This window comes from Rhinopithecus bieti, unplaced genomic scaffold (genome assembly GCF_001698545.2).
Source record: "Rhinopithecus bieti isolate Rb0 unplaced genomic scaffold, ASM169854v2 scaffold_15136, whole genome shotgun sequence".
Lineage (NCBI taxonomy): Eukaryota > Metazoa > Chordata > Mammalia > Primates > Cercopithecidae > Rhinopithecus > Rhinopithecus bieti.
In genome coordinates, this window is record NW_016808217.1 from 276,507 (window position 1) to 288,653 (window position 12,147).

Here is a 12,147-nt window from a genome sequence, read left to right on the forward strand (position 1 = left end):
TCCTTGCTCACCTACAAAGCTGCGAACCCCACAAAACCAGGTTTCAAGCCAGTTTTCACAAGAGGAGCTTTGTAAGTATCGGCCCCATAAGGTCAACCTTAGTTCCTAAAAGTGTCTGGTCATATCTGATCAAATAAACGTCATTATCAAATATGACATCCAGGCAAAGCCTTGGTTGTATTACCAATGTTTTTGTGCCGTGTTAACAAAGAGGACAGACTCTTATGGAATCTATGCAAGTAACCCTATTGCCATGAAGATTCAATGAGAGTTTCCAAATTTTGAACAGATGAGTCAGGGAAGAAAAGAAAGAAGTTTCATTTCTGTTTACAAGAAATTAGCATAGTTTATAAAATTGTTTGAGTGACAGCTTAAGAGAAAAATAAAAGAAATTCTTATTTCCAGAAAATAGAACAATAAAACATCAACAATATTTCAAATAAAAATCATAGCCATCTGCTCATTCAGTTCGATAAAATTAACTTTTCTTCCACCTGATCTTGTGTTACTTGTTTCATGAATGCATCCGCTTCTCAATTAGAAGTCTGCAACTCCTGACTCAGTCCAGTGGTATGGTTTCATAGTCATTTGAACAATGCCATCAGAAATCTGTTCCCCGGAGTGTATGGCATGATCCTTTTCCACCAGACTCTAAGATTGTTCTTTTTTGCTGAAGATAGAAAACCTTAGCCTATAATTGATTGCAAGGATTGTATGGAAACATCAGTGTAAAACAGAACAAACAAAACTATCAGTAGATGACAAAAGTCTAAAAATGGCTATCATGTACATATTATTGATAATTTTCAAAAGTGAATAATCTGAATAGAGTTCATTATAAGAATAACACAATTGACAAACACATCTGGTTGTTTCTGTTGTACAAAATAAAACAAATCCAATCCAAAAAACATTTTAGACAAAATATATATAAATATAATGTATTAGCAATATTTTCAAAGAGGCTATATCTAATTTATAAAAATGCTTATATATAACCTTACAAAGAAAACATTTTCATATATAACATAAAAATCCTGAAACATTAGATGCCGCAAATACCTAGCACTTCATTAGAATTTACTAAAAATATATCAAAGTTATCAAGTAGAGTCAGTAAATCTGAAGTAGATTCTGAACATTAGAGTATTAATAAAAATGCAAAGGTAAGTGAAGTGAATCCCCAATGTAAAACTACCAGCCTAGCACATATTGGTTCCAAATAAAAGAAGTAAAGTTTTAACCAAGTTAAATTTTGAAAATAAAATGAATGACTGATAACACTATACTGCTTTTATCTAACATCAAGCAAAACAACACCAGGAGTCCGACAAATAGAAATATATCATGGACAGTGAAAACATTAACAATTCTGACAATTGTGTTGACAATTCAACAATTGTGTTGTCATCTCTTATAGCATCTCCTGTTTCCCTGGCAATCCTCAGAACTCAGACAGGAGTGTGGCCCCATCAGTGCATGTTGAAGGGCGAAGGCCTGCTACCGAGAATTATCCATTTCAAGCAGAAGGAAAATGGACCAGTTGTGCTGTTGGGACACATTACAGGATTGCCTGAAGGACAGCAGATTCCATGTTTATCAGCTTGCAAATAATATACAAAGCTGTACCAGTGCCGGTCCTCACTTTAATCCTCTATCTCCAAAACATGGTGGACCAAAGGATCAAGAGAGGCATGTTGAACACCTGGGCAATGTGACTGCTGGAAAAGATGGTGCGACAATGTGTCTATTGAAGATTCTGTGATCTCACTGTCAGGAGGCCACTCCATCACTGGCCACACAATGGTGGTCTGTGAAAAACCAGATGACTTGGGCAAAGATGGGAATGAAGAAAGTACAAAGATGGGAAATGCTGGAAGTTATTTGGCTTGTGGTGTACTTGGGGATTCCCAGTAAATATTCCCTTGGATGAGGTCTGAGTGCCAGTAACACATTTATTATCCTGCTAGCTGTAGAAATGTAACTTGATAAACATTTAACACTGTAATCTTAAAAGTGTAAAGAAAAAAAAAACACACACATTCACAATTCTCCAGAAACTTCTTATGTAGAATACAGTTTTAAACATGTTTATGGTAATAACATTTTACCCATACAAATTTAACCTGTGCAAATCTGAGCATCTCTTCTCATTGGACAATACATCCTAGACATCTTGTCAATGATAACATATCAAATAATCCTAACTATTTCCAACTCTCGTCTTTTCCCACAGTAAAAGAACACATCTTTGCAACTTTCAGAGGTCCTCTGAGAAATCTCAAAGGCACTTTTGGGCACTGAGGAGGCTAAGAAGATTGTGCTTGACTGTTAACCGAAACAACTTTTGGCTGTTTTGCACAGGACTAATAGGCCCTCTGCTTTATGTGAATTTCTCACTTTAACTTGTTTGCTCCATTTTGGGTGCAGACCCAGCCCCATGTGCCTGACCACAAACCAACATTTCCTGTCTCAATTCTCCTATTCATATAATGTTTAAGGATGTTTGTTAAGTTTTAAGAATTCCCTCCCACCCCCAGATCTTTGCATGGTTTTGCTGATTTCCCCTCAAATTCCCACGTGTATCTTAAAATCTTTGCTCACTCATCCCTTCTCTGAATTAGGATTTGAGCATCTTTCTGTTATGCTGTTGCCCCACTTCTATTGCAATGCTCCCCTTCTTCAGAAAGTTTTTCTAGACTAATGTCCAGATTAAACTTCTTTTCTTTGACAATAATGATGCCACGACTTGGACAAAATGCCTATTGCCCCTGGCTCCTGCTTTCTTCACCCAGTGCTGCCTTATTGGACTCCTTGTGCCTCTCCGTGACTGGGGAAATCAGGATCCACAGTGGTAAGTCATGAGTCTAATCCAGTGTTCCAGACATCTGTCTGTTGTAACACAGTGAGAAGTTGACTTATATTATTTTTGTCATTTTCTTCTGTTTATCTATCTTTCCCTTCTGCCTTTTTTGAGTGTGGTGAAAGCCCCTCATTCTCTCCTGAGAATCACACCTGAGTTGAAATCCAGAGGCCTCTAGCACTGTCAGGTGTCCCTTCCATTATCATGAGAAACCATCAATTTGGCTGTTGTTCTCCAGACCCCTCAACTGTGGGGTATGCTCTGTGTTACTATGGTAATAATTCCACCCACTTTCTTCAGGAAAAAATGGTAATATTTTACAACTTAAATTTCAATGGCCTCTTTGGAGAATGTAGAATTTTTCTAAATTGTCTCATTCTGCAAAAGGTTATTGAATCCTGCACCACCAAGATCTCATCGAAGCAATAGATGCTTTGTTGGTGGTGGTGGGCATTTGGTACAAAGAGGCAGAAAAAAAAATGCTCTCTCTCAAAAACTTTTCAGTGACCATTGCTTCTTTCAAAGACAGTCTTCCTTCCCCAACACCTCCTGTGACCTGTGTCTTCCATCACCTATCCCCCAATCTCTCTTTTCTACCATCTTCCATGTTCCCTTCAGCTCCCTTTAATTCTTGGATCTTCCTCTTTCAACCCTCTATCTCCTCCACCTTTCTGTCCACTCCTGCCAGACCTTTCCTCTCCCACTCTGGCCCCTCAATTCTTTATTATCCCTTGAGCTTAAGTCCTGTCCCTTCATAGGAGGCACTAGAGGAGCCCAGGGGCACTGAGAGCAACAGCCTGAGGCTAAAAAGGCTCACTGGAAACAGGCTGAATGTTTTATCCACTCAGGTGGACTCTGGAGACACCAGATGACTGCTTGGTCTCTCCTCCATGGCTCCCTTGAAATTGAGTCCACAACTTCCCTAGAATTATACACCAGAGCCAAGGGTAGCTTATGGGTCTCCTACACAAATATTGGTGAAGATGCTTCAGTTCTCATATTGAACATGTTACTTCAACTTGCCCATCTACCAAAAATATTACCCTTATAAAATTATAAAGGCGAGGCAATGACAATACTTTCTTTCTTTCTTTCTTTGTTTTTTGAGATGGAGTCTCGCTGTGTCACCAGGCTGGTGTATAGTGGCACAATCTCGGCTCACTGCAATCTCCACCTCCCAGGTTCAAGTGATCCTCCTGTCGCAGCCTCCAAAGTAGCTGGGATTACAAGTGCATGCCACCATACCCAGCTAATTTTTGTATTTTTAGTAGACAGTGTGTTTCACCATGTTGGCCAGGATGGTCTCGATCTTCTGACTTCATGATCTGACTGCCTTGGCCTCCCAAAGTGCTGAGGTTACAGGCATGAGCCACCGTGCCCAGCCAATACTCTGGTTTTTTATATGAATCAGTGAGTTTTGCATTTCTGTGATTATGCCTAAGTCTTGGCTAAAATTTAAAAATTAAAGCCGTAAGTTGGCTATGTCTGCCTATATGTTTATGTATGTGTGTTTGTGCATGTGCACATACATTTTGTTTGTGTAATATTTTCCTACCTCCAGATGGTATTACCACATTAAATTATAATACACCTTAAATAAGCTCATTTTGGGTTGGCTTAGAGATGAATGATAGCCTACATAAGTATTCTTGAACTTCCTTGAAATTAGGATAATCAAATTTCTAATATCGTCAGTGTGAAAAAAGTATTTTTATAAAAGCTTAACAAAATGTTAAAAAAATACAAGTTCACCAAATTTAGATAAACCTTTGGCCATTGAGAGTAGTTTGATATAATTGATTTAATAAATAAAGATAGCTATGTCTTCTGAGTTGTCCACATTGTAAAAATACACTTTTGTTCTACTTGAGTATTTTTTTCCTAAACTTACACAAATATATTGAATCTCTGTGCTTGATAATCTAAATGTATTCTTGGTATATTCTAACTATATGTTTGATATATTCATGACATATTATGTCTCATGATTATCATGTATTTCTTTTATTTTTGTTTTATTTTATTTTATTTTTTGAGATGGAGTCTCACTCTGTCACCCAGGCTGGAGTGCAGTGGCACGATCTCAGCTCACTGCAACCTCCACCTGCTAGGCTCAAGGGATTCTCCTGCCTCAGCCTCCCAAGTCGCTGGGACTACAGGCGACTGCCATCACACCCAGCTAATTTTTGTATTTTTAGTAGAGACTAGGTTTTACCATATTGTCCAGGCTAATCTCCAATTCCTGACCTAGTGCTTGAGATCCGCCTGCCCCGCCTCCCAAAGTGCTGGGATTACAGGCATGAGCCACTGCGCCCAGCTGATCATGTTATATCTGAAAATGTTTTCTCTATAAAAATTATGCCCATCCACTTTCACAAATTTGATGTAATATCCACCCTTTTTTTGAAAATAAAATTAATTATTATGTTTACACATATTTTCTCTGAAACTTTCTGCGGCAACTTTAAGTGCCATAATGACAACTAAATTTTTCTGTCAATTGTATTATTTTATAGCAAACTTTCATCAGGTCTTTTACTTTCAAAATTATCAAAACATGTTAACCACGGCAATTTTAAGTCTTTTGTCATCTATAGAGGACTTTGTTTCAACAAAAAAGGACTGACTTAGAGATACATGGAAAAGGATTATGCTAGGTACTCTTGTGTAAAAGTTTCTAATTACGTTGCTTAAGTAACTTTGGGACCAAAACAATGAACTCAGTCAGGAATTCCAGAACTCTAGCTGAAAAAGAGATGGATTCATAAGACTACTAATCCGTGATCAAGTGGGACAAGAACTAATTACTTAGGAGTGAATTAACTGATGATGGATAATTATGGGATTTTTTGGAATAGGGCTATTCCTTTAATGTACTATTTTCCTATTTTCTCTTTTTTTTTTTCTTTTTTTGTTTTTGTTTTTTTGAGACAGAGTTTTGCTCCTGTTGCCCAGGCTGGAGTACAATGGCATGGTCTCGGCTCACTGAAACCTCTGCCTCCCAAGTTCAAGCAATTCTCCTGTCTCAGCCTCCCGAGTAGCTGGGATTACAGGGGAGTGCCACTACATCCGGCTGTTTTTGTATTTTTAGTAGAGGCAGGGTTTCACCATGTTGACCAGGGTGGTCTCAATCTCTCGACCTCATGATACGCCTGCCTTGGCCTCCCAAAGTGCTGGGATAACAGACGTGAGCCACCGTGCCTGGCCTAATATTCTATTTTCTGGACATAAGAAAGCCCCTCCTCTTTTTTTTAAAGCTATTCACCACTCATAACAATTTCATAGACTATGCTAATTTCTAGTAAACAGAAATGAAACTTTTTTCTTTTCTTCCCTGACTCACCCTTTCAAAATCTGGAAATTCTCATTGAGTCTTCTTATTTTCATGGCAATATAGTTATTTGTATAGATTCCATAAGAGTCTGTCCTCTTTGTTAACAGGGCACAAAAACATTGGTAATACAACCAAGGCTTTGCCTGGATGTCATATTTGATAACGACGTTTATTTGATCAGATATGACCAGACACTTTTAAGGAACTAAGGTTGACCTTATGGGGCCAATGCTTACAAAGCTCCTCTTGTGAAAACTGGCTTGAAACCTGACTTTGCAGTGTTCACAGCTTTCTAGGTGAGCAAGGAATGTCACTTCCCAGCAGGCTCTGGAATCTTAGGATATTTGTGGGATCTCGAAGAAAGGAATGCCTGCCAAATCAATAGGTACTGCATGTGTAATCTGATGTGAGTTGTTGGCTTGGCTTCTTATCCTCAAGAGGCTTTCAAAAGTCCAATTTGACATTCTTTATGAAAACTTCCAGCAAAGCAACTATAATATGATCTATATGTAAATTGCCACTCTTGCTGCACCTATGCAAATAACCAGGCCGAATCTCATGAGACCAACTTTAATTTGTGATCAAGAATAATCTTTCTTTGAGATTGTCTTTGATCAAAACAGGAGGAGTAACTGTAGAAAGAAAATTTGTGTTTCCATGGGAAATCACAGCACATCTTTCTTGATTATCAGATTCTGATCCTGTTAATTTGTGTTTGAGCTATTTAGTGCCACTTTGTAAACTGCAGGTAACTGATAGTTATGCAGACGCTCTCTTCTCTGGTAGAGATTTAACTGACTTTCTCTCACACTATGGGAAAACCAGTTTTTGTAACTACTAATAAACTGTTGAATCTGTTATCTTGCACAAATTGTGCACTTTTACTAAATTTTCAACTCTTCCAATTTTTCTCAATATCTAGCCATAAACTCCTAAACTAACCTTCCAATGTTTCTCCTTTTTTGTTACTTATAGTCACTGAGAAAACCTTACTATCCAGATCCCAATTGAGACCTTAGGTTGCCTTGTGGCTGGCCCCCAGGCTCTGAAGAATTACTGCGAGCTCAAGTCTGATGACTTGTTATAAACTTATGAAGATCCATCATTGCTAGCAGACTATGCATGGTTCTCTTTTTCTCTGGACAAGCCCTGACTGGACCACAAAAAAAGAATGGGGAAATGCTCAGGTCACATATGTTCTGATAGAAGAGGTAACCCAGACTCTGGGCAGCATTACCAAGAGCATCAAAACATTCAAAGATCAATGCTACATGATCAAAAGGGCTCATCCACTAACTTCTTAAAACCTCCTGGAATGGATACCCTTGGGTTAAACTTCTGTCTTTCTCACATTAATATCTCCTTTTATATTAACATTTCTCTTTTTTCCTTTTAGGCATCCAACTTTTAAGATGCCTGATATGAAGGACACTAAAACAACTGACCTTTGCCAAACAGATGGTTTAACCAGTCCTCCAGGAACAAAACGGAGCAATCCTGACCTGGGACTATGTAACTCCGCCATCTCCTACTTGAGATTCTCCTCGTCTCTCTGTTCAAGGATACTTTCACTGAGCCTTTCTTGAACAAGAGTGGAGGACTGACAGGGCGATTAAACTCTGTCTTTGACACAACTTTAGGTTGGTTTGCCTAAACTACTAGGTGGTCAAATCTATATGAACCTCCTCCAGTATTCTAATTTGTTTTCTGTCTTAGACCCAGAATCCCACTCCATGTGCCTAACCATAAACCAATCTTCATGCCTTAACTTCTCTGCTACCAATATTTGATGTAGCCCAGTAAGTTTCAGCATCATCCCTCACCTCCCCACAGTCCACCACCCACTCACCGCCCCCATCCCCACACACATATACCAGCTCTTAGCATCAAACCCCCTTCCACTTTCCATAAGCATCTCTCCCAAGGTCTCTGCATATAATAGCTATGTTTGCTCACCCCATGCCTGAGACTTTCCTGGCTTAGATCTTGAGCGTCATTCTATTGTAAGATTCTCCCTTAGTAATGTTTTCCTCACTTAACTTCAGATTTGTACATTTTTTTTTCCTTGACAGTGCAAAACGATACCATTTAGGATTTGATTTTCAGAAGGTAAAATATAAAACGTTGTCAGGAAATTTGAATACTTAATTAAGTAGGATAATGGATCACTGAGAAATAGTACTTGGTTATCTATTTAATCAAATGATGTAAAATAATTTTAGAGTAGATATAGAAGATAACGTAATTGCAAAGAACTTCATCTCTTTTATATGAAGACCGTTCTCTTAAACAATCAAGGACTCGAGAAAGTCAGTACAAAGCACAGAAAATTATTCTGATGAGATTCTGAATGTTTATCTTCTAAGCAGATTACTCAGAAGGTAAAGAAAAATATTTTACAAACTCTTAAGAGACTACACTAATCCAAATAAAATATTTTAATAGAGAATAAAATAAATGCTAGTTTTGCATCTGCATATTTGATGCATATATAACGCTTATATTAAAAATTTTGTAAATAAACCTATTAAGCTTTAGCCAGCTGTGACTACAAGAAATAAAATTTCCTATCCATGAACCTCCTACAGCTTTCTCTATCTAGTTAGGGTTTTGTAGGGTTTTGCCCTACACCTTCCCATTTCTCATCCTGGAATAACTACTCATCTGACTTCAGAAAAAAATTACTCTTGTTTTCCTTAACAAAAAAATATCCTGCATACCTTGCACTCAAAATGTTCCTTTCTGCCACAGTCACTTCTACTAGAGTCTCATTCATCTCATTGACATATATTGACTATAACTTTTTTTAAATTTTGTTTTGAGACAGAGTCTCACTCTATCGCCCAGGCTCAGTGCAGTGGAGGAATTTCAGCTCACTTCAACCTCCGCCTCCCGGGTTCAAGCAGTTATCCTGCCTCAGCCTCCTGAGTAGCTGGGATTATAGGCATACGCCACCACGCCCAGTTAATTTTTGTATTTTTAGTAGAGATGGGGTTTCACCATGTTTGTCAGGCTGATCTCAAACTCCTGACCTCGTGATCCACCCGCCTTGGCCTCCCAAAGTGCTGGGATTACAGGCGTGAGCCACCGTGACCGGCCTTGATTATAACTTTTAACTACAGTAACTCCTATTGCATAGAGAAACCTTGGAGGTAATATAAAAGAAAAGTTACTGGATATGTATTAATACAGCCAGATAGATCTTATTCAAACTGCTGCAGTAGGGGAGAGAGGTTTCTGTATGGAACTGAGCTCAACTTCTAATACAGCAAAGACAGTTGTGGATTTATAGCCAAGGAGTACAGTAAGATGGTAAGCAGATGGAAAATTACTAAGAACTTAACTAGATATCCAAGGTAGAGGGATTCTTGCTAAACTGACTTAATAAAATTATTTTTAATAATAAAACTGTTAATTAATGAAACTATTAATAATAAAACTACTTTCTAAAACTAAGATATCCAGAGTGGAGAGTGAGAAACTTGATCAAATATCCAGTGGTCTAATATCAAGAATTAGTAAATTCTTAATAAATTCGCTAAGCAGGAATCTTTGCCAAAACTGGACTGGGCAGACCAACGTCAAAGTCTACTTAGGAAGAATGCTCCAAGGAGCCTGACTCAAGTTTGGTCAAGGGAAGAGAGTCTTTTTCAGTGGATAATTGTGAACTATTTTCATATACACTATTTCATAGCAGATTAACATCTTAGGAATATACATCTCATAATTTTTGCAGTAATAAACATCCCTATAATACAACTCACTGTAAAAAAAAAAAAAAAAAAAGTTCATTAACACACCCAAATATATAGACTCTCCGTATTATATAAAAAATAATAGGCAAAAAGTCTATAAGCAGAAAATTATACTTAGCAATTAATGCTTCAGTATTTTATTCTAGTTAGATAATCTAGGTATCTAATTAATGCCCATTAATTTACCAAATTTAGCATCAGTGTAAAGTTTTATGTTATCAAAAGATCTTGGTCTTGAGCCAAGATGACACACTATAAAATATAATTAGTTACTTTTGAATTAACATTTGTCAAAACAGTGATTCAATTTAACTAAGTGAAAATTTATATTTTTATAATTATAAATATATAGTAACTAAAATGATAGATTATTAAACCAAGAAACCTGTAAAAGCTGAGGAAGAATGTGCCCAAGTAGATTAAATTGTATGCTTGTGTAATACCAAATACTGAGAACTCAGAAGACATAACTGTTTTAATTAAACCAACGATATAAAGCTAGTCTCATTTGCCAAAATTTACCTAAATTATGTGAACTTAAATTCTTAGAATATTTGAGCTAGTACATATAAGAATATTAAAAGTAGAAATGCAATTATCTTAATTTCCAGACATTTTTGAATATTTTATATATATAAGACCTTAGTAAGCTCTAAGTCAATCAGAAAATAGTACTTTTAAAAATTTTGATAGTCTAATTTAGTAATACCATCTGGAGGCAGGAAAATATTACATACCCACAGACACATAAATATACATACTGATCTAGAAAACTTATCATTTTAATTCTAAAATCTCAGCCATAGGTCAGGCGTAACACAGAAATACATAACTCACCTGTTTCTATATAAAGGGCTCTTTTTGTTCCACTGGGTAGAAATTCTTGATTGAGTTCAAAATAGAGAAAAAATAGACAACAAACAAAAATAACAAACCCAATTTTCTGACATCTTTCTGACCTAACAGAGACACAATATCTGCAAACCATTTAATTCATTTACAGAGATTACCAAGTGACCACACACACACACACACAAATTCAGCACTAGAGATCAACTGCCTACTCAATGAAAATTAAATTCCTACCATGCTACCAACAGACAAGAGTCTGGAACACTGAATTAGGAATAGGGCTCACCTTTAGGTCCTTGTATTGCCGGTCACAAATGGAGCAAAAAGGCTCCAAGTGTCCTTATTACCTGGGTGGAGCAGATGGAGATCTGAAGGCATGGTCCCATTTTGAGTCATGGCACCAATCCTGTCAAAGAAACAGACAAGTTAAAAGATTGCTTTTATTTTGGCTATTGCAATAGGGAAACCACTCTTATCTGAAGATGATGGGAATGGCTCAGCCTCTTAGGCAGTTTGGCTTTTATAGGGAGGGGTAAACACAAATGCAAATGATGTGGTTTAACACTGGTCAGTTTGCAAACTGCAGACATCACAGTTTCCAAAACATTTGGAGATGTTTTTCTCGGTAGTGGTTGTGGTTTTTCTTAGGAAGCTTCAGAGAGCAGAGTTATTATCTCAGCTAATCAGCTATGAGACAAAGAACAGGATGTAGATTTTTTGCTTTGTCAGCAGGTTTTGTCAGCAGATGAAAGGGTACAGTTTGTGGTAGGTCTTGTCACACTTGACCAAAGATCTTCTAGAAGAGTTTCACACAGAGATAACATCAAACAGGAAAACCAGAAACAGGAAGGAGGTTGTGGTCGTTCCCACTCCCACCCCCCACCCCAAGTAAGGCTAAGAGGCTGAGGCATACCTCCTTGCAGCCTAGCTCACTTACTTGCATGTGATGCACTTCCTTCCCATGCCTGCCTGCCCCACCCCACCCCACCTTCTTACACATAGCCTTTCTTGCCCTGTGAATACCCATTTCTACACCTCTCTATTTGCACTCACGCTGACTCAGTGTGTCACCTCATCCCTCCAAGGCTACTGTACTACCTTCCAAAATGGCCGCCTTCCTTCCACTCTTTTTTCTCACAATTTAGTTTCCACAGAGAAGCCAGAATGAACAAAAGTGAAAATCTGATTTTGTTACCAACCTGTTCAAAATTTTTCTGTCTCTCCCTATTGCCCTTCAAGGAAAGCCTATACTACATAGCACAACATTCAAGCCCTTCATGTTCCAGGTCACCCCCTTTTCTTGCCAGCCCTTAGCCAACTCTACATTCCAGCTCTGCGGAACC

At 37.8% G+C, this 12,147-nt stretch overlaps 1 protein-coding gene and 1 pseudogene across 2 annotated transcripts in view; both read left to right on the forward strand.

Moving 5' to 3' along the window:
* Positions 1-1,401: 1,401 nt before the first annotated feature.
* Positions 1,402-1,917, forward strand: LOC108538089 (superoxide dismutase [Cu-Zn]-like). Its single transcript, XM_017885939.1, is given in 3 exon segments — positions 1,402-1,586; positions 1,588-1,736; positions 1,739-1,917. Coding segments are annotated over 3 exon segments (435 nt in total). The 5' UTR covers positions 1,402-1,479.
* Positions 1,918-2,532: 615 nt separating this feature from the next.
* The window catches only part of LOC108538066 (40S ribosomal protein S24 pseudogene), a 56,412-nt pseudogene continuing 46,797 nt past the window's right edge, over positions 2,533-12,147 (forward strand). The window contains exons 1-2 of the transcript XR_001887991.1: positions 2,533-2,854; positions 7,594-7,837. The product of XR_001887991.1 is annotated as a 40S ribosomal protein S24 pseudogene (transcript). The remainder of the gene's footprint in view (positions 2,855-7,593; positions 7,838-12,147) is intronic.